General features: G+C 34.3%; 1 protein-coding gene across 5 annotated transcripts in view; it reads right to left on the bottom strand.

Moving 5' to 3' along the window:
- POSTN (periostin) overlaps positions 1-22,088 on the bottom strand; it is a 34,250-nt gene extending 12,162 nt beyond the window's left edge. For 3 of the 5 annotated variants that reach the window (XM_024755395.1, XM_024755397.1, XM_024755393.1), the window contains exons 1-16: positions 21,860-21,986; positions 20,475-20,573; positions 17,043-17,107; positions 15,113-15,270; positions 12,816-12,980; positions 11,731-11,877; positions 11,065-11,206; positions 9,691-9,903; positions 8,588-8,722; positions 7,285-7,433; positions 5,574-5,710; positions 4,864-4,994; positions 4,217-4,347; positions 4,008-4,110; positions 3,832-3,899; positions 3,061-3,106 (exon numbers count right to left, since the gene is read on the bottom strand). In XM_024755395.1, coding sequence (XP_024611163.1) covers positions 3,061-3,106; positions 3,832-3,899; positions 4,008-4,110; positions 4,217-4,347; positions 4,864-4,994; positions 5,574-5,710; positions 7,285-7,433; positions 8,588-8,722; positions 9,691-9,903; positions 11,065-11,206; positions 11,731-11,877; positions 12,816-12,980; positions 15,113-15,270; positions 17,043-17,107; positions 20,475-20,573; positions 21,860-21,978 — 2,008 coding nt within the window. In that variant the 5' untranslated portion in view covers positions 21,979-21,986. Of the gene's footprint in view, positions 1-41; positions 123-3,060; positions 3,107-3,831; positions 3,900-4,007; positions 4,111-4,216; positions 4,348-4,863; positions 4,995-5,573; positions 5,711-7,284; positions 7,434-8,587; positions 8,723-9,690; positions 9,904-11,064; positions 11,207-11,730; positions 11,878-12,815; positions 12,981-15,112; positions 15,271-17,042; positions 17,108-20,474; positions 20,574-21,859 lie in introns of all 5 variants that reach the window. The other 2 variants (XM_024755394.1, XM_024755392.1) reach the window with 2 other exon arrangements.
- Between the last annotated feature and the right edge of the window lie 5,760 nt (positions 22,089-27,848).

The following is a 27,848-nucleotide window of genomic DNA, read 5'->3' as shown; positions in this document are numbered from 1 at the left end:
ATATGGATTTTTAAGGAACCATGTATAACATTGATTTTTACCTTCTGTTTTGATAATAGGCTGAAGACTGCCTTCAATCACTTTAATTTTTGGTTCCACAACTTTGGTTATAATTTTAGTTGCTGAAAGTATAGAAAGTGGAACATAAATGATGTTTACATAAAAACAACCTGAACGAAATTCTCTCTCTTTTTTTGGTCTTTGTTGGGTACTGAGGTATCAGATGTGGTAATATGTTCAGGCAGTCAGATACAGGAAATATTCCTGGTAATTATCTAGTATCTTCTCATGTCCAGATGATGAACTCTGAAGTCCAGTGACTTGGATTTGTTCCAGTGAAATATATACTTGCTAAGTGAGGAATTCTATCTAGAAATCTATCATTTTGAACTGCACCACTAAAGCTCTTTACCTTCTTTTGTACTTCTTGAAAATATTGGCTGCATAGCAACAAAGACAAATAAACATGATTAATTTCATGCAATTCATAATATCTTAAATTGCATTGTTGGATTCTTTCTCAATTAGAAGAAGACATTGAAAGAAAAAGACTCAAAATATTTTTCATGCATTTGATAACAGTGATACAGAAAGGAAAATACAAAAATAGTTCAGAATACTTAAATGTAAAAATGGATTCCAGCCAGCCAGACATGAGCTCTATGCAACAAATATGATATGATCATGTATTTAATTATTTAAGTTACAGGCTAAATTGGCTTTAATTTTCAGCTTTATCATCATCATTTTTATACTGAAAGCTATGTATTTTGAATGTATGTCATCCATCCAACTGAAATAATAATAAAGTGCAAAATATATTTCAGATAACAGCCAACTATTTGGTTGGCTTTTGGTTGTATAGATTAACTGGGAGTGTGCCTCTGGAGCCAGATACCAGAGCTACTACTGGCTCTTTATCATTTCTAATTAGAGCCTTAAAAGATGGATTCATTAGATAAAGCACTAAAGCTATCTGTGCAATCATAACAGACTGTGTTGAAGCATTAGAGGTGAGATATTAGCGCAGTCTGGATTTCTGTCACATTCTCACTTCAGGTTTCTGAGATGTTTACCTGTGTCAACTCTTTGAATTCATATGGATTCTAGAGCTTAATTGTGACTGTGTCTCGGTTATTTCAGATTTTACATATTGAGATCTCAAATTATGAAACTAAAATATGTCATATCTTTGTGTCCAATTACTGATTCCACAGGTGGCCTGGCCACAGAGGAGCCTTTCCATGAAGGTCAAATTCACAGAGGTCTCTGCTGCTACTATCAGAATTGGTTAATTACTTTTAGCTTAAATTTTCACTTCATGTTAAGGAACTTGAAGTTTAGAATGTTTATTGGGGTCCTAGTTTTGTTTCAGTCTTGCTTTTCTGAAGACTTAAATAGTTTTGACAGATCACAGGTTGAGGATTAAATACTGATTTTCTTCCTCTCCACCTCAAATGTCATATATTTGACAACACATACTAAAGAGCATTTTCCCCCCTTACAATTTAAAATGTATGGTATTTGGGGGACAAGAATAATACATAGTAAGAAAATTAAAATTTTAGAGACAAGTCAATAAAGGAACATGAAAATGGAATCTTTGGTTTAATTAGTCTCAACCTCTGTTTGAAATATGCTTTCAAGTAACAGCATACACGGAGAAGAGCTAAAGAAATATTCCACATCAGCATGTAAATCTCAGAGCTCTTTCAAGAGCTGAGTAGGTAGGTAAGATTCATTAGACTTGCATAATTTCATAAACTGTAGCTTGTTCTCTGTGAGAACAATTTAAGTAGAGGAAAATAAAGGAATTATAATATTTTGGCTCAATGTAAGCAAAATATTGCATTGACATATAAAAGGTAGTGGACCTCTCATGGATAAAGTAGAAAAGGTAAAGAAATGTAGTGCAGATATACGTTTTTAGTGGAGGAAGATGACATAGCATTTCTGATGAATAGAGCCCATAAGCATTCTTTCATTTTTAATAAAATATATCTTTAATAAGATTGTATACTTCCATACTGGAATTTAAACCATGTTGAATTATAAGTATTCCAACTAAGTCATTGAAACAGCGCTGAGCTGGCCTGATACTAGGACTGTTTATGTTATTATTACATAATTAAGATCAGTAAGAACAGCAGACCTTTTGTTTTGCTCCTTACATCATCTTTACTCCTTTTCCATATCTAGTGTAAATATTAAGGAAAATTTTCTTAATTAAATAACAGGATGCTCATGGTATAAAATAGAATAATTCTTGCCAAGATAAATGTGGGAATTGAAGCAATGCTTTAGCTACTGATGCATTTTGAGTGTTGAATTGTAGAGTCAAAACAAAATGGAAAGAATTTCTGCTTTGAAAGCTGCAACGAAGAGAGGAAAAAAGACAAAGGAAGAAAAAGCCACATTGAATAAGAAATACTATGAGTTACATTTATGAAAATGAAATACCTTTGCTATTGTTAAGAAGTAGAGGTTTAATTTTGATAATCTGGTAGAGTCAGGAATAAAAGAACCTTGGAATCTAGAAACTCTCGGTTTATCACCTGACAATTTTTTTGTTCCTTCATCCAATTTTGAATGGGGAAGAGTTTTTGAACCACCAGCCCATAAATATTAGACTTCTCTGACAGCCTGCCCTTAGATGGCTGAGGTCTTGAGAGTGGAATGAGCTACAAATCTTTCAGCAATGTTATTTCTGTGTCCACATATTTGAATTTTCAGATAGCTCTCAAGTGCCTTTTAGCTAGCTCTCTTTGTATGTTTGTGTGTCTTTTTCCCCTGCGTCTTTGCAATGCTAGCAATTATATCTATATCAAGCTAGCAGATGAATGAGGAAGTGGTTCATTGGAGTTGAAGGGTATAGTCAAGGCTGAGAGGTCTCATCCAGACCTCAAGCCCTGTTTTAAGTGACATGAGATTTGCCATTGTTTGGAATTCTAAATACCAGATTATCAATCATCTCAGTAAACACAAAGAAAATTCTTGGGTTTTCTTTTTTTTTTTTACATCTTGCCACTTATATGTGACAAATATTCATTATGTACTTACTGTAGACAGTTATGGGGATTTCTTTGAAGGTGCTACCACGAACAAACTGAAAATAAACATTATATTTAGTAACATGAAATGTAGTAGATGTATTAACAAAATCTTGGCACCATGATTTTTAATTTTCACTGAAGTAAAGACAGTGAAGCTATCATTATATTTAGTAAAAATGAAGGCTTCATATAAATCATCTTCCAGTTTCCTGCTGTTGGGCAACATGGCATAAAATGGTTGGATTTGTTACTCAGAGTTTTAAAAATTATAGAATAGCGAATCCCAAATTAAAAGTTCATTAAATAATACTCCCTATGTTGTCTGGTGCTTTAACCCTACCAATATTCAACACAATATTTATCCTAGAATATTCCTTTACCTTTAACTATTGTGATTGGTGACAACTTCTTATAAGCATATATTTTATCTTTCCCTTATATTCTGTAGCAAAAATATTTGATAATAGAAAAATTATAGTTTCTTATCTACATGTCTTATCTTCCCTGCTGGACTGTAAACTTTTTGAATAAAGGGCCATATCTGATTCAACTTAATATTTCTCATAATACTTAACATTCTGCTTGGCCCCAAGTAGCTTTTATTAAATCCTCCTTAAATAAAACCATGAAGAAATGATGCCAGTGTACCATTATGATCAACAAAGAGCAATGCAATCCCAGTGTACATCTACTTATTAATGTATACATTTCTAGTTTCTTATGTTAAACCTGCAATGTCTGTTCAACACATTAGAAACACATGCAATAACATCTGTACCTTAATTTGGATGTATTTGATCAGTTTATTAAGTATTTCTAGCAGCTGATCATTTCCAACAGGTGTGTCTGTGAAGAGGAATATTAAATGAATATTGTAAGAATGGATGAAATAAAAATCTAGGTTTCTATTGAAAAAGAGTTATGTTTTCATTAATCAGTTCAATAATTACCAACCTGCTGGATAGAGGAGTTTATCTACAACATGAATGACACCATTTGTTGTCATGATGTCAGATTCTTTTGATTTCAATTCATTTACCAGAAGTGTATCATTAACCTATTAAAACAGGGGATAATGTCAATGGGAAATTTAATGAAATATGAACATTAGGATAATTGAATAATAGATTAACACTCTCATAGATTCATACTAGAGAACTTACTCCTTTCAGAAAGATTTTGCTTCCTTGTGTGGTCTTTAAAATGTTAGTAACACCAGGTTCAAATCCCTTTCCAATGAAAACTCCTGGTGTCAGATGATAAAGGATGATGTTTTGAAGAGCATTTTTGTTCCCTAGGGGGAAAAATATATATTTATTTAATAACATGTTATATATTTTGACATTTTGATATTATGAGGATGAAGGAGAAAAATATTTCTTTGTCTTTATTTTTTCCACACTGTAATTTCTCATAATATCATTGTTCTCTCAATGTGATATCAATGCTATGTCAAAACATGCAGTCCCTTCAATAAGTTCAATCAAAATATTATCCAACTTACTGGGAGAAAAAAGTCAAATTATTTTTGAAATTGTGACTATTTCTTTCTTTGTCACCTAGTTGTGTGCCCTTTAATAGAGACAACATAAGTGAACATCTAGTCCAACAACATTACGGTAAGCAGTTAATTGAGAACATTTATGAGTGACCCTCTAATTATTCCAAATGGAATTAAAGGAGACGAAGGCTAGCCATGAATAGGAAAGAGGGGACACTTTGGGGGCTGATATCTGGGCAGGAACGCTTGAGGAAGAAATGAGATCCTGAAATCAAGGGGCAAATATATCTGGTGTTCACTTCTACTCACGAATAAGAATTTCCTTTTCTTCGTTAGTCATTCCCTTAAAGGCATCGTTGGTTGGCACAAACAAGGTCCAATCTCCAGGCTGTGTCAGGAGCTCTTTCAAGTCTGCAGCTTCAAGTAGGCTGAGGAAGATGCTAAGCAGGAAGGACATATGGACATATGTTTATTTTATTAGATTTAATCTAGGTAAGCCTACCCACCGTGCATGAAATAGAGTAGAATCCCTATACGTGGAAGCATGAGAAAATGGTTCATATGTTTTCATATGTTTCAAATGCAATTTACTGTTAAAGTTTTATCATGGGGAAATTATTTAAATATACATATGATTCTTAAATTTCCTAAACTCTGTTTTCCCCCTATAAATCTTGGTGAGGTCACAGTTTATTTAATATTCTGCAAAATAGTCTTTGCTAGAATATACTATCAGTTTTTAAAGACTTAATTATAAAAAAATTTGCAAGAAGTAGTTCAGTCTATTAAGTTGATTTTTGTTTGTCTGTTTTTTACTCACCAAGTCATATTATGCTGCACCAGGAAGAAAAATATTGTTAAGAACATATCTTAATTTTAAAAACATTTGTATAGACTTTCTATTCTAAATTCTGTTCTCAGCAGTACTGAGTACCAAATGGATTTTGGAATACTTACTGTGAAACAAAACTATGCCAAAAGCTCTTATTCTCTTGTGGAGGTGAAACTAGTAAGCTTACCTGAAGCGCTTATCTTGTTTCAGTTTTTCATGGAGGGATTTCTCTGCTGGTTTGATGATCTCTCGGAATATGTGAATGGCACCATTTCTTCCTTGCTTGCTTCCTCTCACCATGCATGAATTTTCAATGCAGACAGCCTAGCAAAGAAATAAAGATACAGTTGTCCATTTCCTTACTTGAAATTCCCTATGTAAAAGAAGCTACATAATTGAATTTCTGGATGGGCTCTTCTAAGAGGTCACCTGACTTCTAATGCGAGAAAAAACAGTTTCTCTCCTCTGTTTTTAAGGTCTTGTACACTCTGACCTCACTTTTCCTATTCAACTAGGTCTTCCACGACTAAGCAAGCTACCCTATGTGTGGGGCAGGTAGTTTTGTCAGTGAATTTAAAAATTCCATATAATTCCACTTCTACATTTCCTATCATTCCTCTCTAGGTTCTAATCATTCTTACAGACCCTCTTTTGTGAACTTTCACCCTTTAACTTTTTAAGACCCTCTTTAACCATAAAGTTTCGTGACTTTACTGCCTCTTCACAAATATTTAGTATATTATCTTGACTGTAAGACACTATCAATTTTAAGTCAAATTACTGATTAAGTTATAGCATTTCTGAACAATAATATTTATATATGTATCATTTAGAATGCGGCGCATTTTCTGCATCATTTAAAATGTGTGTCTTGGCCTTGTGGAACTATGGTGCACAGCACTGTGTGTCATGTTTAGTTCAAGGTAATGCTTGACCTCCTATGAGTTCTTTTTTTTTTTTTTTTTTTTCCTATGAGTTCTTTTTAACTGTAGCTGCAAGGTTGCCTGGACAGAAACTGAACAGCACCACTAAGTAGCACTGTAATTCTGATAATAAATATTTTCTAGAAATTTTCCCTCAGATAAAGCACATTAGAACCACTTACTAGAAATCCTTATGTGCCTATAAAAGGTTATCCTGAAAGCCATTCAAAAGAGATTCGGGGGTTGGATGATGGCCGTACATTAAAAGATCATCCTAAACATTGGACTCAATATAAAAATTACCTTGTAAACAGTAAAGTACGGTACTCTGTAAAGCAAAAGCTTATTTTAAATGAGTTTTGGTGATTTGTGGAATTGAAATAATGCTTTAGAAAATGTTATTTATAATGAAACAAGTGCAAGTTCTCAGAATTATTAATACACAGCACTTTTTGTATACTTTCCTCAAAGTCTTTTCAAACAAGCTATTCAGTTCCCTGATCTTCCTATAAATATTTACTATTAAGACCACATTAATAAAATTCTAAGGAACTTTTGTTACAAGAACAGTCTTTCGCAGATGTAGAGAATGGACTTGAGGACACGGGGAGGGCGAAGGGTAAGCTGGGACAAAGTGAGAGAGTAGCATGGACATATATACACTACCAAATGTAAAATAGATAGCTAGTGGGAAGCAGCTGCAGAGCACAGGGAGATCAGCTCGGTGTTTTGTGACCACCTAGAGGGGTGGGATAGGGAGGGTGGGAGGGAGACACAAGAGGCAGGAAATATGGCGATATATGTATACGTATAGCTGATTCACTTTGTTATACAGCAGAAACTAATACAACATTGTAAAGGAATTATACTCTAATAAAGATGTTAAAGAAAAGAAAAAAGCACAGTCTTTGACAAGGGCACGTCATTTGACATTTAGGCCAGTGTGGATATTTTATCTCATTCGGATTCACTTACTGTGCGATACACGAAGACTCTGAGCTGTTTGCCGCCAATGGTCTCGAGCTTTTGTCCATTGTAAAGCTCATTAAGGCCAACTTTTACTTTCAATATGTGATTCTGCAGAATTAATTTAAGAAGACGCTGATCCATGCTCAGGGTATCATCTATAAGTAAATTCATTACAAAAGAGTGTTATTTTGTTTAGAAAGCAAAGTTTCTCCTGTAAGAGAAAATCATGAAAATGGGTAATCCCTACCACTATAGATCTTATGGATCCTACACATATATAGTATATGAGATGACTATATGCCAAAAGCTAAGAATTCTGTGCACAAATTAGATATTCCATGAGCTATTTCATCAAATGACTACAATATGATTCCAAGCAGTCCAAACAATGGGCTTCATCTGTGTGAGGGCCACATGGTTTTATGTGGTCACTGACAAAAGTTAAACTCTAAACCTGGCCAAGATTTTCTCTGAGAATCTGATGTCCATTAGTCACATGAGAAACTACTGATGAATCATTTCCACATTTATTTTTATTTATGGAGAGAGAGTTGAAGCATGTAACCTCTTAAAGATGGGTTGATGTCAACATGTATGGATATTATTATTACGAAGAGAAAAAACAGCATTTCTAGGAATTTGAATTTTCTCATTAATAATTTTCTATGTCACAACCTAGTATTTGGAAAAACATTAAAAAGGTGATACTTATTTAGTTTTTAATTGCTAAATTTTGCCTAAGAATTTAAATATGTCTTTGTGAAGTCATTTTTTCTAGAAAAAGTGTCAGGTTGTATTAATCTAAACACAGTCCTTGAATAGCAGCCACTAGGTCAAATACTTGTAATAACAGTTCACATCATAATATGGAAGTGTATCATTTTCTCTTGTTTGTATTTGTTTATAATTTGATACCTTACATTCAAATTCTGAGTTGCAAAATGCACCTACATATTCCTAAATATTATTATGTTGGTGTTTAAATAAACAAATCAGATTTATTTTTCTTAAGATCTGTTAATACATCCATTATGTGTGCTGGAAATATGATCAGGTTCACAGAACAACTGAAGACTACTTACCACAAACTTTCACTTCCTGTAGGCTATTATCTATTATAATGAAATGTTTTGAAATGAAGGACATTTTAATAGACACTACATAGTGCTAATGCATTGTATGTGTAGCTGGTAAAGAAACTAATTAACACCTCACAAAATATCTATTATTTCTTAATGCAAACAATCATGGTGAAGAAACAATGTGTGTAGAGGAGGAAAGAGTAGGAATGACAGTGTCCAGTACATACCAGAAAATGCATTATTCACGGGTGCCAGCAAAGTGTATTCTCCATCTGGCCTCAGAGCAGATGCCAAGCCTAATTGGGCCACAAGGTCTGTGAAAGTGGTTTGCTGATTTCCAGCTAGCTCAATAACTTGTTTGGCTGTAACATAAACCATTACCATTCAAACAATGTCATCGTTGTTATTACCATAATCATGAAATTAGTAAATCAGTTCTTGGCTATTTTCCATAAGCTATTTGCTGTACTGGCAATGTGACATCCTGCCTTTCCTTAGTAAGAGAGTTCCAGCTTCCCTTTTTTGGAGTTGATGTCAGAAGGACAATATCTTTCTGACTTCTTGCTTTGCAGTTTTCTTGGATTCTTTATTACTTGCCTCTTATCTCTCTGCTCTTGTGAGTGCCGTAGGTCTTTCATTTATCCAAAAGTAACCATTTGGTTATATCTTCCCTTCTGTTTTCAAGAAAAGCTCTGGCACTGTGATAATCTTTATCAATATTAGGTATTAGAAGTAAGTCAGGCAGAGAAAGACAAATATCATATGATATCGCTTACATGTGAAATCTAAAAAAATGGTACAAATGAACCTATTTACAAAACAGAAATAGAGTCATAGATGTAGAAACCAAACTTACAGTTACCAAGGGGGAGGGGAGGAAGGGATAAATTGGGAGATTGGGATTGACATATACATACTACTATATATAAAATAGATAACTAGTAAGAACCTACTGTATAGCACAGGGAACTCTATTCAATACTCTGTAATGACCTATATGGGATTAGAATCTAAAAATGAGTGGATATATGTACATGTATAACTGGTTCACTTTGCTATACAGCAGAAACTAGCACAACATTTTAAATCAACTATATCCCAATAAAAATTCATTAAAAAAAAAAGAAAGAAACTCTGGAAAGCCAGAGGTCAATGCATGGAACACCCATGACTACACAAGCTGCCTATTTAGTACTCAGCTCATTGTTAATTTTGTGTTTGTGCTTCATATGGCATTCCTTATACTGCACATTTATTTTCCATCTGCCTACTCTTAAGGCATCTAATTGGTAAATGATAGTAGGTAGAACAATATGAAACTGTTGCTCACCAGAATCAGGAATCAGGACCTGATCAATCAAATGGATAACACCATTATTTGTCACAATATCTTTTTTGTTCACCATTTTGATTCCATTTACTGTTATGCTGTCACCATCACATCCTATCTCAATTGTGTTTCCTTCCAGAGTCTCAAATACTGCTCCTCCCATGATAGCCTCGGAACACTGGAGGGTGTTTAAAATGTGGTACTTCAAGAGAGCTGGAGGACAAAGTACAAAGAGTAAGCTTTCAGATCAAGGAGAATAGCATTTGACCCTTAAAAGATGTGTTTCACTGTGGAACTAAGTATTCCTAAGAAATATAATATATGTAAGACCTAAGTATTGACCTAAGGTTTTAAAATTCTGTTTATGTTCTCAAAATGTTTTTTCCATCAACTCTACAAAAAAATTAGCTCAGCTCAGTAGGAAGTAAGAAGAAAAGAAGATCAGCTGCATGGAATTATTTGTGTAGTTCTAGAAAATGTGTTAGATCAAGTTCCCTCTATCATAAGAAAGGAATTTCCGATGGGAGCAAAGAATAATTTCTCCTTTCAGAAGGCCTATAAAGTTATTTGCTAGTGATACCTTTTCCAAACACCCAAGCAGTATCTTACATCAGCTACGCATGACAGAACAGCTCTACAGGCATACTTCATTTCATTGAGCTTCACTATTTTGCACTTTGCAGATACTATGTTTTTTGTTTTTTTGTTTTTTTTACAAATTGAAGGTTTGTGACAACCCTAAAGGCAACATCTAGAAAATAACCAAAATAAAGATGCTTTCTTGAAGGACTTCTGAAGGGATCTGTGCCTAAACTGTCTATATTTGCACCAAAATATCTCATCGTAAATTGGTTAAGCCAATTTGGGGTAGGCTGAGTAAGCGAAATGTGCTAGTCACAATGTAAAATCTAGTTGAAACTAAAAAGGAGACTGGAAAGAAGCCAAGTTCTGTGTATCAATAGGTAATGGCCAAAGAGAACCATGCAATTTTCTCAACTCAACTTTAGTGTAAATTTAGAATTAAAAGCATTGAACAATATGTATACAGTATTAAAGTTTGATGATCTAATATTTCTTTTCAACACTTTCTAATTCTTTTTAATGTCTGCTACTTAGTTACTTGAAAGCAGTGCAGAAGAATGTGATCTTTAGGATACCCTGATTAATTATTTTAATTATTAAATTAATTATTGAATTACTTTGCCTACTCTTTCAAGGATTTTGTTTTTTAAGATTTTTATAGTCCACCTCAGAATAAAAGTTTTTCTTTGCCTTTGCTTATCAAAGGTGATAATGCTGGCAGGACTTGATCTCTTTTTCATTTCCTTTCTTGGAATTCTGGGAGGCTTCTCCTAGAGAGAGACAGTTAAGTACCTTCTGAAGCCACTTTGTCTCCCATGATCCTTTCTAGAAACCCTCGTGGAAGTTTCTCAAAAGCTTCATTGGTGGGAGCAAAGAGTGTGAAGTGACCATCTCTTCCAAGGGACTCCAATATATCAGATGTGATGGCAGCTGCCTGAAACACAAATGTGCTTTTTAGAGGCTGGCACATTGCAAATCCAGAAGAAAATTACAATACACTCAGTCTGGGTGGACATGAGGGAGTTGATTACATAGAAAACTATAGAAGTTAGATATAACTCTTGTTAGATCTTTAAAATATTATCTTTTGACGCAAACAACCATGTCTTTTCAAACTTTCCTCAAACTGTATGTAAGATGGGGAATTCTGCCAATGCTTGTGTGACGGAACAATATACAGCAGTAAACGTAATACTTGATGAATTCATTCTAAATGCACTAAGTACACTACAGTCATGAAACGAATCATTCTTCATCTATCATGTCCACGTAAATATTATTATTTCATATAAGGAGATGATTTCTTCTGCGTAAAATGAAAACCTTTTCATTTCAAGAAATACATTGGTTACGTGTCTGCCAGATTTAATAGCTTTTTATAATTATTTTAGATTCTGACAGGGAAAGAGGAGGAATTTCAATGGTCCCAGACAATCTGCTATTACTTCTTGTACTTACTCTAAAAGATGAGAGGTCATCTTCTGCTTCAATAAAGTCCTGAATTGAGGTACCAATTTGTGTAAGGACACGGTCAATGACGTGCACAACACCATTTGTTGCAATCTGGTTCCCATGGATGATTCGAGCACAGTTAACAGTGACAACCTAATTATTTGAGAAAATCAAATTTTAGAAATCACAGCTATCTATTGACCACTGAGACTGCAAGCCCCCATTTCCTGTTTTTCATGATTACTGGTAAATGTAACATGAAAGAACTGACATTCTGAATGTAAAATCTGAGGGTGAAGACTTACATATTACTATGTCCAAAAAAAAAAACAAAACCTGGGAAAAAATGCAACCAGTTGAGAACCCAAGTCCAGTTACACTTAACATACCTAGAAATGCAAGGCAAAAACATTTTTTTTTGTTTAAATTATTGCTTTTATTCCTCTATTTCTTTCATAGAGATAGTCATACACTATTTCTAATGTAGGTCAATGAGTTACATAAAGAAGTCTAATTAGTCCTAAAAAAAAGTTCTGAGACAGAAACAAACAATTATTGCATAAATATAATCAGTTCTATTTCAGTGATTTCCTAAATATTGACTCCTCACTGACCCTTTATTTATTTCCTGGAACTCTGACTGTTGAAAGAGCTCTATGACCCTGGTTGGTCGTCTCCCACAAAGACTTTATTAAAACACACAAGAACCTAAATCAGTATAGTAGCCAGAGGGTGAATAAAAGAATACTCATTCTCTGAGTTTTCTCTGATAAATTCTCTGACAAATACTTATTATTTTTTCTGATTATTAGTTTTCAAACACATCAAATACTAAAATTTCCTTTTGTAGCACACCTTAGTCTACTATCAATGAACTATCGATTTAATTTCTTCCTTGCAATCACTCTTTAATAGAAATCACTCACTGAATTAGAAATTTACATGCTCTAGATGTAGGGAAAAGTCTTGATATGGCACTTACATTATATTCACTAACTTTTTATTATTTCTGTGAACCTTATATAAAAGGTATAGAAAAAAAATTAAGGGCAATGTTATTGAGAAAGGTACTTTTTATTAATGAAACTTACCCCATTAGGATAATGGTTAATGAAGAGCCCCAAATTGTTATACATCGAAGGAACAATCATGCCGTTTTTCAAGTCCTTAGTCAACATTCTCTTATTAATCATGTGGCTATGTAGAGCATTCAGTAATTCAACATTTACGTTGCTCTCCAAACCTCTACGGATATCCTAGGAAAAATTGAAATGACAGAAGTTTATTTTATTATAGTTGATTATTTAAAATCTTATAATCACTCTGTTTCTACTCTCTTGTTATTTTCTCATTGAATTACCCAGATGGTCAAACCAAATTGACATAAATAATTTAAAATTATACTATTTCAATTGATTAAGAAATTTTGTAAGTAGAGGTACTCAGTAAAGGGTTCCAGCTCTTACAGAGCACTTGGACATTCTTAGAGACAAAACAAAATTTTTAATAAATGTATTGATGAAGAGATGATCTTGCTGTAAAGGCTTAGGGAATATGAAATTATCAGATATTTAAAGTACTTTGAGTGGAAAACAAAATAAAAGTGGCATTATATTTGTGTACAACATCAGAGTTTTAATAACCGTTTTATGTTTATTCTATGACAGATTCAAGAATTCAACCATCCTGTACCTTTTAATTTATCCAATACCACACTATATCATACTGTACTTGGTGTTATGGAAAGACAATGATAAGTAAGGTGAAGTCTCGACCTTTGAGGTACTTATTCTATAGCAGCAGGCAAAAATAAACATAGTAAGATAAAGGACGGAAGGAGAAAAAAATGCTTTCCAGGTCAAATGAAGATGGCTGGCAATTCAGGTTTGGTGACAGGTCTTGCAGGGTAGGTAGACAGGGTAGGGACGGTGTGATGATCATTCTAAGTCCAGCTGCTGGCACAGGGTGAACGTTGGGAAAGCAGAAGTTGTCCAGTGTGGTTATTATATGCCTTTACGTTTCCCAGATAATATTAAGAAAGAAATTTTAGAAAGTATATGGGACCATAACATAGAAGACTTTAATGCCCAAGTAAAGAGTAAATTAAACTGGCAATGGGGAGCCATTGAGGCTGTTGTGGGCTTGGAATATAATGATTAGCCTGGGCTTTAGGAAGGTTAATCTGTTGGTAATGCATAGCAGGAAAAAGACTATTATGAGGATGAAAAATGAGATATGGGTGACTAACAGTAGTTTCTAAGAACTGAAGAGAGGCAAAGTAAGGATAACTCATAATTTTCAAGTTTGAACTCTGAGATTGGTACTGCCAATTATGGAAAAAAGACAGCAGAAAAGCAGTTGTTGATGGGGAGAAAGAAAGTGGCATCTATTTTAGGTAACGTTTTGTTTAAAGATACAGATGGTGTATCCAAGGAGAAATATTAAGATAGATGTTAGAAATATTCTCCTGGGATTCAAGAAACATAGATTCCATGGCTCTATGCATTAAAGTGAAAGCTGAAGCCATCAGAAGTGCATCTAAACTTCAGAGTATAGTTCCTGGAAGAGACCTTAATAAGACCCATTCTAAAGGCATGGAAGAAGAGGAGTCTGCAAAAAGGACCAGAAAGGTGGTTAGAGATGTGGTCAAAGACAACCAGAAGAGAGAAAGTTCTATAATGCAAGCAATTAACCTCACAGTTAATGAAGCAAGATAAAATCTAGAAGAATCTGCCTAAGTTTTACTAAGTATTGTATGACTCTAGTAGTAATTATCAGTTCATCTTCATATCAAGTAGAAAGTAGGAATATATTTCTATACCAGTTTTACAGATTTGTATATTGTCATAATTTAGTGTGTTGTAAATCAGATTATGCACAAAAAAAGCCTGAAAATTAAATGTATTGCTTACAACCCTTCAATTTAAATATCCACACGCGTTTATAAATCTGTCAGTCTCTGAACAGCCATATATATTTACATATAATTAAAATAATAAGTATATGTATAATATAGCTTATTAAAAATTTTAAATTCCACTAGGCTTCTTAACTTGCCTTTCTATGAGATATGTCATTTAAAATTACCTATATTTCTTCACAACCAAAAGGGAAAGAGGAAAGGAGTAAAATAGAATAATGATAAAGTGCTTGTTCAATCCACTATTAGTTTGCCTTTATTAGTCCATGAGCCTACCGGGGTGTTATTCCATTTATGGATGTATTAAAATGATTTTCTTCTTACCCTCAATTAACTCATCCTTTTATGTATCCTCATATATGTACGACAGAAAGATATACAATTTCTATTCATTTCCAAGTCAGTAAACCAATTAAAATATACCAATAGCAGTAAAAAAAATTTATATTCATAAAAATAATGAATTACAGAATCCAGGTTGTCCCAAGCCTCGTTACTTGGTGCGAAGTAAGTGAATGACCCCTTTCCTTCGATCTCTTCCCTCAGTTTTGAGACATCAGAATAACGCTGCGTGGTGGTGGCTCCCACAATGCCCAGGGTACCATAAACATGGTCAATAGGCATAACTGAAATAATCAAGAGATGAATAAGTACTTAGGAAAAAATTTCAAGAATGTTATTTTATAATAATTTAACCTTTACACAAAGCCCCCCAATATATTAAATGATAATTTTAGCAATACATTTCTATAAATCATCAATTTTATGTGAAAGTTGCCTTTTGAATGTCAAATAATAAAGTACTATTGAAAAATATCATTCCATATATCCTTGGTGTTGAGGGAAAATGAATTTTCAATTATTATCCTTGTTTGATGTTTAGTCTATTTACATGTCAAATCTGCTATGTCAATATGGTTCAATTATAATTATTAGTAAGTATCTTTGACTATTTCACTGAAAACAACAAAAGTTCCTCACTTCTCACTGACAATGGCAAAGGTAATTTATTTTTTCGTGTTGGCTTAAAGCTCCTAAATAGTATAATACTGTTAGGTATAGGGGTGTAATTATACAGATTTGGGTCCCTGAAAGAAATATGTAGACCTGCTTCTTTTCATCATAATTTCAGGAAGGAGGTATAGGGGTGTAATTATACAGATTTGGGTCCCTGAAAGAAATATGTAGACCTGCTTCTTTTCATCATAATTTCAGGAGGGAAATATATAAAAATATCTAATACTTCTAGAATACATCTTCTGAACTTCAGAAGAAAGATTAATATATGAATGTCAGCCTGAAGTTTGGGTGCAGCCAACTTATTTTTTATGACTGTCTTATTTAAAATTTAGTATGATTTGGATCATATCATAGGAGAAATGGTTATTACCTTTGTGAATATAGCAAGACTAGGCACACAATTAGTAAATTAAGTCACAAAATCAGGATTTAAAAACACCCCAACAGGATGGGGAAAATGAGTCAAATGTGACAGTTAAATGTCACAGGGTTCCATTTAAGTCCCACGCCTAAGTTAAAAAAAAAAACAAATCCCAAAGGAAGACTTGATTTGACAGGATTCATTTAAAAAAGATCTGTAATCAATTTTAATTACTTAAAAATTCAGCATGAGTTAACGATATGACATGGTTACCAATAACATTAACCAAAGTTCAGGAGCCCACCTGCCCCAAACTGAGGTATTTGTCTTAATATTTTCTCAGCTTCCTGGACACACATAGATAGTAGACACCAGTCTTGGATCACAATCAGAAGGAAAAAAATTGACTGGATTAGAGGCTTTTCATGGGTTGCTGTCAATTACAGTAAGGACTCCAAAGTCTATATCACATTCAAACTGGGGGCCATGAGCCAAGGGAAGAGAAGATTCTGTTGGGGAAGAGAGGGTAGCTGGAGGAAGGGTGTGATGATTTGTGTTAACTATCTGAATGGCTGTCATTTCAAAGAGGAAATAGATGAACTAATTTTCCTCTAGTTGGCAAGTTACAGGAAACTAACTTTCAATCTGAGAAACGTTATAAAATCAGAGCTTTTGAAGCAGAGAAGATGATGCCTTGCCAAGTAGTCAGCCCACGTTCCTAGACAAATTCAAAGAAAGGGATTTTGTAGTGGGGATTTTTGTTCTTGAAGGAAAGTTGAACTAATTTAAATTTAGAATAAGCTTCTGTTGTCCAGCATTTAGTGTATATGATGTATATTTGAATACTTTATCAACATGATAAAGTCATGATTAACACCAAGATATGGGGGATATATCTTGGATTTATCATGGTGCTAAATACACACACACACACAATTGGCTTCGCTATAAGCTACTTCAACTCTTTTTCCTCAAACAAGACAAATTCCTCATTTAATTCAGTAATTGAAACTTTACCTGCTGGGCAGCCTTTCATTCCTTCCATCCTCATATAACCAGGGCAGCATTCATATAACACAGTCCTATACATTGGAAGAAAATTAATATTAAAATGGGAGAACTACAAAGGATATATTTTGACATAAACTTAGCAAAACATATTACTTATTGCCTTGATTTATTGAGAATTTAGAAATCCAGTTTTTTTGTTTGTTTGTTTATGACATCAAGGTATTTATATTAGCTTGATTTCTCTCTATAGCCTCATGGCATGGTGGAAAAATTCCAGGATCTTGAGCCAGAAGAATGGAGTTTGGTTCCCAGTTCCACTACTTAGTTGATGTGTGACCTTGAGCAAATCATTTAATAAATTTGAGTCTCAGTTTCCCCAACTAGTTAACATGAAGGTAGTAGCTAAAATACTTATTCATGGGTAGTTGTGAATCTCAAATAAAACAATGCTTTGGAAATAATTTTGCAAACTATAAATAGCTATAAATGTTTATTAGTATAAGGTTATTAGGAACTAAGAATGTCAGAAAAATTTATTAACTCACTTATAGGTAGTAAAACATGAAACTATAGATGAGAATAAAATTTCTGGCATGGAATATTGGCTTAAGGATAGTTAAAAGGTAAGAATATAGAGATAAGTGGGAAACTAAATTTTCAAACTGTTCTCTAATTTTAATATAATTTCAAGAATAGCTGGTATCGGAAACATATACAGACTGTAAGAGAGCCTTATGCAAATATGGTCCCTGAAATAATTTTATTTACATGGCTACCCATAAAAATAAATGTGAATATTTGGATGCCAAGGGATTGATTAAGAATTGCTTATACTTTAGCTTTAGCATATATCATAAACAATAAGAATGAGATACATAATTTTTAGTTTGGGACTAATAATACTTTATGTAAAATAGTAAATAGAAGAAGAAATTGCTAAAGTAGCAAAAATTTCTATAACATATGCTCATATTAATGCACTATATGGTATAGAATTCCAAAACAGGCAATTGCAATTTCAGATGATACTTGACCAATACAGTTGTCTGAGTTAATGCTTTGAAAGCAATGACAACAAAGAAGTATTTTTTCCAGGAAATTTATGCTACACAAAACTCAAAGTTCCCATATTGTCAGTAGGACAAATAAGAGTAAAAAAATATCATGAATGTGCATATCTCTGAAAGTGGGAAATTTATCTTCATTTTCTGAATAGTATCTAAAATCTCATGGAAATGCCAACTGAAAATGTCACTGACGTTTTTTTGAAGGAGGTCTACAAAATACTATATTATTGAGCCAATATATATTGTGGGGAATACCTTAAACCTAGGAAGCTTCCTGTTTTTCATTAGACCCACCCAGTTACTTCCCCCAAATCCCCAAAGCAGCTATTCAAACAGAAGATAAACATTTCTGTCAACTGATACATAAAGTCCTAAAGATGACTTTGGAAATTTTAGCAGCTGCAAGCAGATGGCAAATCAGGCATTCTTCCTGTCAATGTTACTGATTCCTTTGGTTGTTTGAAACTAGCAACTAGCATTTACATTTATTCCAGAGCACAGATGTTAATGTGTTTGTGAAAATGAAGTTAAGGGAAATAAGCTAATATAATTAAACAAAGGACACACTGTTATATTTCTGGTAAAAAGCCAGGCTTCAAAGCAGGAATTTTTTTTTCTTTTTTAATGGAAAGCAAGAAAGAATCTTGGCATAAGCTTTGTACAAGCGTCGGCATCTCTAACATATTTAGATGGTTAAAGTAAGATTGTATCGGACTTCCTTAACTTCTGGGAAGTGTGTAATAAAAATTTTCCCTAAATATTTCAGAGAGCAGGTAGGTCCTTTCTTATGCAGTTAGTGTGCCTTCCAAATAGGCCTCATAGTAACCAAGAATACAAAGAACAAAGCGAGAAAAATCCAGAGCTTTGGAGTTCCCAACTGGGCCCTGACCTAAATCATGGCCAGGATCCTTGTAACTACTGACTTACGCTGTAGTTGTGTGAATGATCCACAAGTCTAGCAGATTTATGCAAACTAATAAGAATAATGTCCAGGTCAAAAAGTAACATCGGTTAAAACTCTGTTAAGCCAACATGTGGGAACGGGCAGCAGTGTCCTGTGGGGTCCTAGCCTTGGTTACCATGGGGAGGCACAGTCCAGATAAGGTTATATGCCTTGAATACATGATTCTTAGTAAAATAAAGAGAACCCTGTGCATTTTAAATAGGCATCTGAACACGCCTCCTTTTCACACCAGCATATACCCAATTTGCTTAAAGTAGTTTAAATGTAAGTACGATTAATGTTATGAGTTAGAGTTACTTAGGAATTTCACATTAGTTCATTCATTAGTTCATTAGTTCATTCATTTTACCTTCAGAAACTCTCCAAGTATTAAATCTGCATTTCACAGGCAAAGAAACAAGACTCCAAATATTATTAAGGTAAGAATATGTTTTTTAACCATCCCCCAATCCTTCCACCTATTTAGAGTAACTGAAGTTTAATGATGATGTGCTTCAGATATTCTGGTTCTCAAGTCGTCCTTCACTGAGGTTGCTGTCCAAAGTAATAAGAAGCAGGCAGGAGCCATTTCTACTGTTTCACTGACTGAGGATGACATCTTTAATTTTTTTTTTTTATCTATAATTCAGCTCCTTCATCTTAAAATGAAGAATTTGCATGACATGAGTACTTATCAACCTTTATATGTCTAGGATTATATTTCTTCTACCAATATTTATTAATTGATTAAACCAATAAGCTATCAAGTAATAAAAATGTTTTCCAACTCTAGGTTAATCAGTGAAGTATATAACTAAGTTGAAAAGTAATCATCTTTTTGGCTGTTGAAATAGTAATATAGTGGTGGGTTTCCATTATCACCTTTGGGGACCCCTGGAGATCTGGCAGTTTGGAATGGAATGACTGGATTAAATGAAGATGTGAAACCTAAGTCCCTTCCAACTTTAAGCTTTGATGAAAACTCTGGGGTAAACTGGTGTACTTTATAGAATTTCTAAATGACTGTAGGCAAACAATTTTTACCTGAAAACCCTGGTATTTCAGATCAATTTGTTCTTCTGGCATTTTTAAAAATAAAATGAGGAAACTGAGGCAAAGAGGTTAATTGACTTGCCTAAGATAAAAGAGGCCAAACCAGGAGTAGAAATGACATAGTCAAACTGTCAGTGATTCTATACCAGATCACATGGCCATTGCCATAGATTCAGGAATAACATGAGTTCCACTAGTAGAGGGATAAATTCAGGGAAAATGTCTTTATTCATATGTGATCCATTTTTTCCATTTTTTTTAAGCTCACAATTTTGCAGAATATTTTCAAGAAGATCATGTGTATGTCCAAGGAAAGACATGGGCATTGTGGTGTTGTCTTTGGAACTGGCACATTAAGGAAAAAATGACACTTACGTTTTCTTTCCACAGATGGCACCTTGATACCAGTTCCTACAAGTGCTAAAGTATTTCTTTTTGGTGCCCAAAATCTGTTGAAGGGCGCAGACATTTGGGCTGGAAGATGGAAGGAAAGAAAGTTAATGTCCTAATGACAACTAGTTTTTCATATCTACATGTCAGATAGTACAAAAAGAAAACTAATATGTGGATTCGATTATCAAAGATGCAATTCTAAAAAAAGATGTGATTCTAGTCAGCACAAATCTCATTCTGATCCAATCCTCCTGAATCATTGGAAAAACTAAATCTATGAGAGACAGAGAGAGAGAGGAAATTATACATCTCTGAGAGTAAAATGCCATTGTTTCAAAAGTTAACCTAATAGAATTAAACAACATGTCTTATTACTTTTAATAGTAGGTATTTCACTGACACTTTTAAACCAAACATGTGCTCATTTAGGGTTTGGAGGTGGCTTAAGGCTCTGGAACAATGACAGATCAGACAGCAAAATAGACAGGTTTTACTAAGTCCAAGGACACTGTACTCTGTAATTTTCTAGGTAAGCAATCACAGAAGTAAATGAATGCTAAGATTAAATTAAATAATATGGCTGCACAAAGGAAAATTTATTGCTTTGCCTGGAAGTAATTAGATTAAGACATCCTCTGCCAGAATTTTAAGTGTTTTTCTCCCTTAAAAAGAAGGAAGTCTTATTTGCTCTGTAAGGCAAGGGAACTTTGGAGCATTATGAACATCTCTCTGAGACATTGTGGATGTAGTGCCAAGATCCATTTCAAAAATTAATAATAAATGGTTGGTTAAGTTACTAAATTATGTCTGATAACTTTAAAAATGCTAAGTTATAGTTGAGTTTATTCTAAGAAATAAAGTTTTTGCAAATTGTACAGAATGCAAAATTTAAAAGCATTCTTAAATGCCTCAAAAAATTCAGAAAACTGGTTACATTACCTATTAATTTTCATAATAAATGAAATTTTCCCTAACATAATGTGAGATATTTCAAAGCTGTTTACATAATGAGAGTCTCCAACAATAGATTCTTTCATCTTGGAAACTTCATTCTAGAAATTTGGAATCAAATAAAAGCACAAATAAACTGAATCGTGAAGAAATGCCCTGTTACATGTTGTTAATTACATTAAAATCTTACAATGTTTCATAAAAAGCAATTATACACAAGTTTTTTGGACAGTAATACTTAAAGTTTAAGACACATACATCAACCACAGAATACTCATTTTTTCCTTTTTCTTGTTACATTGTAATAAGTAGGGGAAAAAAAAAACCCTGAGGTATAAATAAGGAACTGTATGTAGAATTGTACATACAACAAGCTAAGGGAAAAGAAGGTTTATAAAATCAAACCACTGACTTACCCCTGATCCCGGCCCCTGATACGGCTGTGAGCCAAGATCTTGTCATAATGACCATTGGCATTTGCAGGGTTAACCACAACAAGCAAGAGCAGAGAAAATATGGATAAGAGAGGAATCATCTCTAGTCTCTCCGTTGCAGTTAGTCCACGAAGAGAACTGGCAGTGGGCTTTGGAGAGCTCAGAGCTTATATACATGGCAGAGTTCTGGGAGGGAGCTCTGTATCAACCTGGGAATCTGAACTCTCTCCAGAAGGCATCAGCAACTTCAAGTTGCCAGCTAGAATCTGCTTTTTCAGCTATGTCTACTGAGCACACTGAGCCTCTTTTTCTTCTCATTATCAAAAGGATATTTATTTTATTTTTATATTATTTATCTTTCTCTTTATTTTTACTACCTGGCTCATTTCATGTTCATATTTCTGTTTTATTCTTTTGTAATTTAGAGGGTTTTTATGGGAAATGATTTTATTTAGATTTTAAGGATCATTCTGTAATATATCCCTTTCGGGGTGCGTGTCCCTGTGCTCAGTGAGAGTATGATTTGATCTTATCACATCTTGTCATATTCAGTTCACATCAGAACTGAAAGATTATTTTTCACCAGATAACCAAGGTAGATGTAGGTTGGATAATCACAAGGCAGTAATGGCTGTTGATTAAAAACAAATGTTGAATGGACATAAACTTTCACAGAATATGGGACAAGAATTTTAACTTGCTGATGAAACATGTAGGAGGGATCACATTTTCCTTGCAATGTGTAAACTGGGGGGATCCCTCCCATTTCACTTCTCGTTTCAGCTATCAAGGAATAGATAGAGGTAACATAAATCTGGTTCTGTTAAGTTTCCCTAACTTTTGAAGCAAAGCAGGAAAGAAAAACATGTGTCAGGTTAACAGGGCATGATGTTAACCATTTGACAGTGCATCTCTTGGTAACCACAGGACAAAAGCATCCCCTGTTGGAAACAAGTATTACCAGTCTAACTGCAATAGAATAATGCAAATTCTTCTTCTTCTGTTTTATCAAGAGTAACCAAAGTCTCTTAATGTTACACGATGCAATTCCTAGCCAAGGGAATATCCACTCTCACCACTCCACACGTGATACGTCAACAATTAGCTAAATGACTACAATGAGTTTCCCTGGATAAATAAGTTACACACTATCCTAAAGTGAAAGTGTAATTCAAATATGTCTTGTTGCAAAGTGCTCCCGCTGTAGTGGCCCATCAGAGTTGTTTCCCCACTGGCAATATAGAGAAATTTTAGACTGAAACTCCATGTTGCCCAATTGGAAGGTCTTTTAGGGAAGGCTGGATTAGGCCAGAGAGGATTCCAAGTATCAGGAGAGTTATATTACGCTTGCTATAGGATTTTGTCTTGGGGCACCAAAATAATTCTGCAACTTGCTGCTAGTTTAGTAACAAAGCATACAATGTAATAATAAATTCCAAAATATGTTTAGGGCTTCTTTTCAATTTGAAAATCTTGACATTAAGGTATAGAAAATGAAAGAGCAGTTCAAAAGGAGAGCTGGAGAAAAGATGGTAAGAGGTAGATTATATTCTTTCCCTGGTCCCTTGCGGGAAGCAGAGAATTAATCTATCACTTATATTTCTCTGAATGGAATTACTCTAACTTTGCTCGTATGTCACTGTTTTGCTTTATACAATAGGTTTCTGTTACTCTTATGTTGTGCAAATAGAAGGTGGTCAGTAATTTCTTATTGAGTAGAATGAAAAGGTTTTTTGAAAATAAGTTCTATCTGATATCAGTATATTAGCTGTTAGAACATTAGTGATAACAGTTATATAAAAGTCTTCAATTCTAGGCTGGTGAGACATTATAATGTAGATTGCTTATCTTCTAAGATAAAACAGTAGAATTTTGGAATTACAGGAAACAAATCAGACTCAAAATACAGAAATCCCTCCAACATCATCACTGTAAATAGTCATCCACTCTACTGAGATGCTCTCTAAGATTAATGCAACCCTTTTCATTTTAGACAGCTGTAACCGTTAGTAAGCGTTTCTGTAATGAAGCTCAAATCTGCTCAGATCCAATGGGGTTTGATTGGAGAGGAAGGAATGAGGTATAGAGAGAGATATAGACTTGGAAAATATGTATCAAGAGTGAAAAAGTTATTTAAATATGGTCCAGAATGATAACAGATGGACTTGACTTTGAAGATAGGGTTGAAGGCAGGATTAATATGTCATGTTACCTACTTTCTTAACAGCGCCTATAAACTGAAAATATATCGATTATTTTAAAGAACGATTTTGACCTGTGACCTGTGTTCCTGTGACCACAGTTTTATCCACTGGAATGAATGGCTTCCATTCACCCTGACTCCTCCTTTGGTACAAATAGACAAATAATTGCATGAGGAAAGTCGTGAAAATGGAAGTGCATTCATATTTCAAAAGATGACTTCTCCTTCCTGACAGTAGGTAGAGGTTTACTTTTTGTAAAAAGCATTGTATATGCTTATACTATAAAAAGAGTATTCTTAAATCTTTCTTTTCAGAGTTTCAAATAATTGAGTCTTAAATGTATCCATCTCGAGCATCATATTTGGAAGTCAACAAATGCTAGCCCTCAACAAATATTTATATTCAGGGTGAGTAATGCCATCAAAGAGGATCTTGAAAATGAAGGCCAGATTGTACATATAAATTTCATGTAAATTTAGAGGTTGGAGAACATTCCAAGAGAAGGAAAATTTTAGAGTAAATATATTAAAAAAAAAAAAAGGCACTGCAACTTAAAATGCTGAGCCCAGCCCAGAAGGGTGCTATTATAAGATATTACATAGTGGGGGAAGTCCAAGCAACTACTTTAGCCAGGATCCTGACTTCAGGGAAGCTAATATGGAACCCTGGTCGATAGCCAACAACTTGGGGCAGGGTGAGGGAAGGAAATAGTTCCAGAGATTGGGAATACTTTCTAAGCTGTAGAGAAAAGTTTAAACATCTTGAGAGGGACACAATTCTCTCATTTCTGAGCACTCATCAAGGGTTAATCTCTCACTCCACATAGGACGCTTATTCTTCTGCTTCATGAAAGGATCCTGACCCTGGGTTGGCTATGTAATTTTCTTAACAGTTTGGAGGAAGTTTGAAACCTTGGTAATTAAATCTGACTTTCAGGGTTGCAAAGTCTGACCCAGAACTGTAAGTCATTAATGAAAAAGAAATGGTTTATTACACAACCAAGGAAAAATAATGTGTTCGAAAGACAGTGACATTTGTTTCTAGCTATCAGGATGCTAACTTACTGGCAGTTTGCAAATTATCCAGTGGATCTTTGTAGCAGCCTCGTAGCCTCTGGAGACTCTGGAGACTGTGATGTGATTAAAGTATCATGCTTACTATCACCAGCACGTAACCAACATTAAACTTACCTAACAATCTCTGGGATTAGACATGGCCTATGGATTCAACAAACCTGGATACTCAAGCCAATAGTGGATTTTTTTTTCTAGGAACCAGACTTTTTTTCCCCCAGCTTTATTGAGGCATACTTGACAAATCAAAAATGTATATCTTTAAGGTGTACAACGTGATGATTGGATACACGAATCATTGTGGAATGATTACATACCAAACTATTGGATTTTTAAAACAGAATTTCCTTGGTTTTGAATGATCCAGAGTGGTTATTTCCCCCAGATAATTTAAAATCCCCTGTTTTTTAAATGTGTGGTCTGTGGGATCTTGGCGTTTCTTAAGTACTACTTTTCTTTCTTATTGGCCCATTTGGAAACTACAGGTAATAGAATTTACTTCTAAAAGCCGATAAGGCTTTGAAGTTACTGCCACAGTTTCTTGGGGGCACACTTCTCAGTGTCCAAGCACCTTGGCCTGTGAAGTGCGTAGCCTTCTTTGGTACCTGGGTTTGCAGCCTTGTAAACTGAAGTCCTGGCAAAGACCCAGAGATCTTCGCTTCCTTCGAGGAAGAGAAAACCTTTTGTTAAAATGATTAGATTATGCTGAACTCAGCCAACAGTAAAAGGAATTCAGATTAAGCTAAAAATTAAATTTTGTGATTATTTTTCCCTCATTAAAACAATCATAACAGCCAAAATACAAAGTAAACATTAAATGATGTCTCTTTAACGTTAATTCATTTAGAAGCGAGAGGGCTTTCTGTGATAAACGTGGGTAGTGTGCCATCTTTCCTTTATGCATTTAGACTCTCATTTTCCTTAAAAGCCTATCAAGTGACAGATTTCACTCTCATACTAAGTAACCAATGTAACTATTTGTCCTTAGTTGAGCTGGGTGTGTATTACCAGCATTTTTAATTAGCAGTATTTACTTGTATTTCTCTGGAGACATCTAGTGGAGAAAGTACAGTATATGTTTCAAGAAGCACAGATACAGTCTATTATGTTTTGATTAAAATAATAATATGAAATTGATATGAAAAAATTTAAATAATCTACATGCATTTCAAAATGCCAGACAACTGAAGATTAATGATGGTCTCTTTTTTTTTGAGTGAAGCCATCTTTATTTTATTTTTTTAACCTCTTTATTAGAGTATAATTGCTTTACAATGGTGTGTTAGTTTCTGCTTTATAACAAAGTGAATCAGTTATACATATACATATGTCCCCATATCTCTTCCCTCTTGCATCACCCTCCCTCCCACACTCCCCATCCCGCCCCTCTAGGTGGTCACAAAGTACTGAGCTGATCTCTATGTGCTATGCGGCTGCTTCCCACTAGCTATTTATTTTACGTTTGGTAGTGTATATATGTCCATGCCACTCTCTCACTTTGTCCCAGCTTACCCTTCCCCCATCCTGTTTTTTTAGATTCCATATATACGTGTTAGCATACGGTATTTGTTTTTCTCTTTCTGACTTACTTCACTCTGTATGACAGTCACTAGGTCCATCCACCTCACTACAAATAACTCAGTTTCATTCCTTTTTATGGCTGAGTAACATTCCATTGTATATATGTGCCACATCTTCTTTATCCATTCATCTGTTGATGGACACTTAGGTTGCTTCCATGTCCTGGCTATTGTAAATAGAGCTGCAATGAAAATGGTGGTATATGACTCTTTTTGAATTATGGTTTTTCAGGGTATATGCCCAGTAGTGGGGTTGCTGGGTCGTATGGTAGTTCTATTTTTAGTTTTTTAAGGAACTTCCATACTGTTCTCCATAGTGGCTGTATCAATTTATATTCCCACCAACAGTGCAAGAGGGTTCCCTTTTATCCACACTCCCTCCAGCATTTATTGTTTGTAGATTTTTTGATGATGGCCATTCTGACTGATGTGAGGTGATACCACATTGTAGTTTGGATTTGCATTTGTCTAATGATTAGTGATGTTGAGCATCCTTTCATGTGTTTGTTGGCGATCTGTATATCTTCTTTGGAGAAATGTCTACTTAGACCTTCTGCCTATTTCTGGATTGGGTTGTTTGTTGTTTTCATATTGAGCTGCATGAGCTGCTTGTAGATTTGGAGATTAATCCTTTGTCAGTTGCTTCATTGGCAAATATTTTCTCCCATTCTGAGGGTTGTCTTTTCATCTTGTATATGGTTTCCTTTGCTGTGCAAAAGCTTCTCAATTTCATTACGTGTTGCTTGTAGTAATCTCTCATGATCCTTTGTATTTCTGCAGTGTCAGTTGTTAATTCCCCTTTTTCATTTCTAATTCTGTTGATTTGACTTTCTCCCTGTTTTCTTGATAAGTCTGGCTAATGGTTTATCAATTTTGTTTATCTTCTCAAAGAACCTGCTTTTTGTTTTATTGATCTTTGCTATCTTTTCCTTCATTTCTTTTTCACTTATTTCTGAACTGATCTTTATGATTTCTTTCCTTCTGTTAACTTTCGGGGTTTTTTGTTCTTCTTTCTGTAATTGCTTTAGATGTAAGGTTAGGTTGTTTATTTGAGATGTTTCTTAAGGTAGGATTGTATTGCTATAAACTTCCTCTTAGAACTGCTTTTGCTGCA

Source organism: Neophocaena asiaeorientalis, unplaced genomic scaffold (genome assembly GCF_003031525.2).
Source record: "Neophocaena asiaeorientalis asiaeorientalis breed wild unplaced genomic scaffold, Neophocaena_asiaeorientalis_V1.1 scaffold59, whole genome shotgun sequence".
Taxonomy (NCBI): Eukaryota; Metazoa; Chordata; class Mammalia; order Artiodactyla; family Phocoenidae; genus Neophocaena; species Neophocaena asiaeorientalis.
Note: the sequence above shows the minus strand (reverse complement) of the source record. Positions and strands in the feature narration are given on the sequence as shown.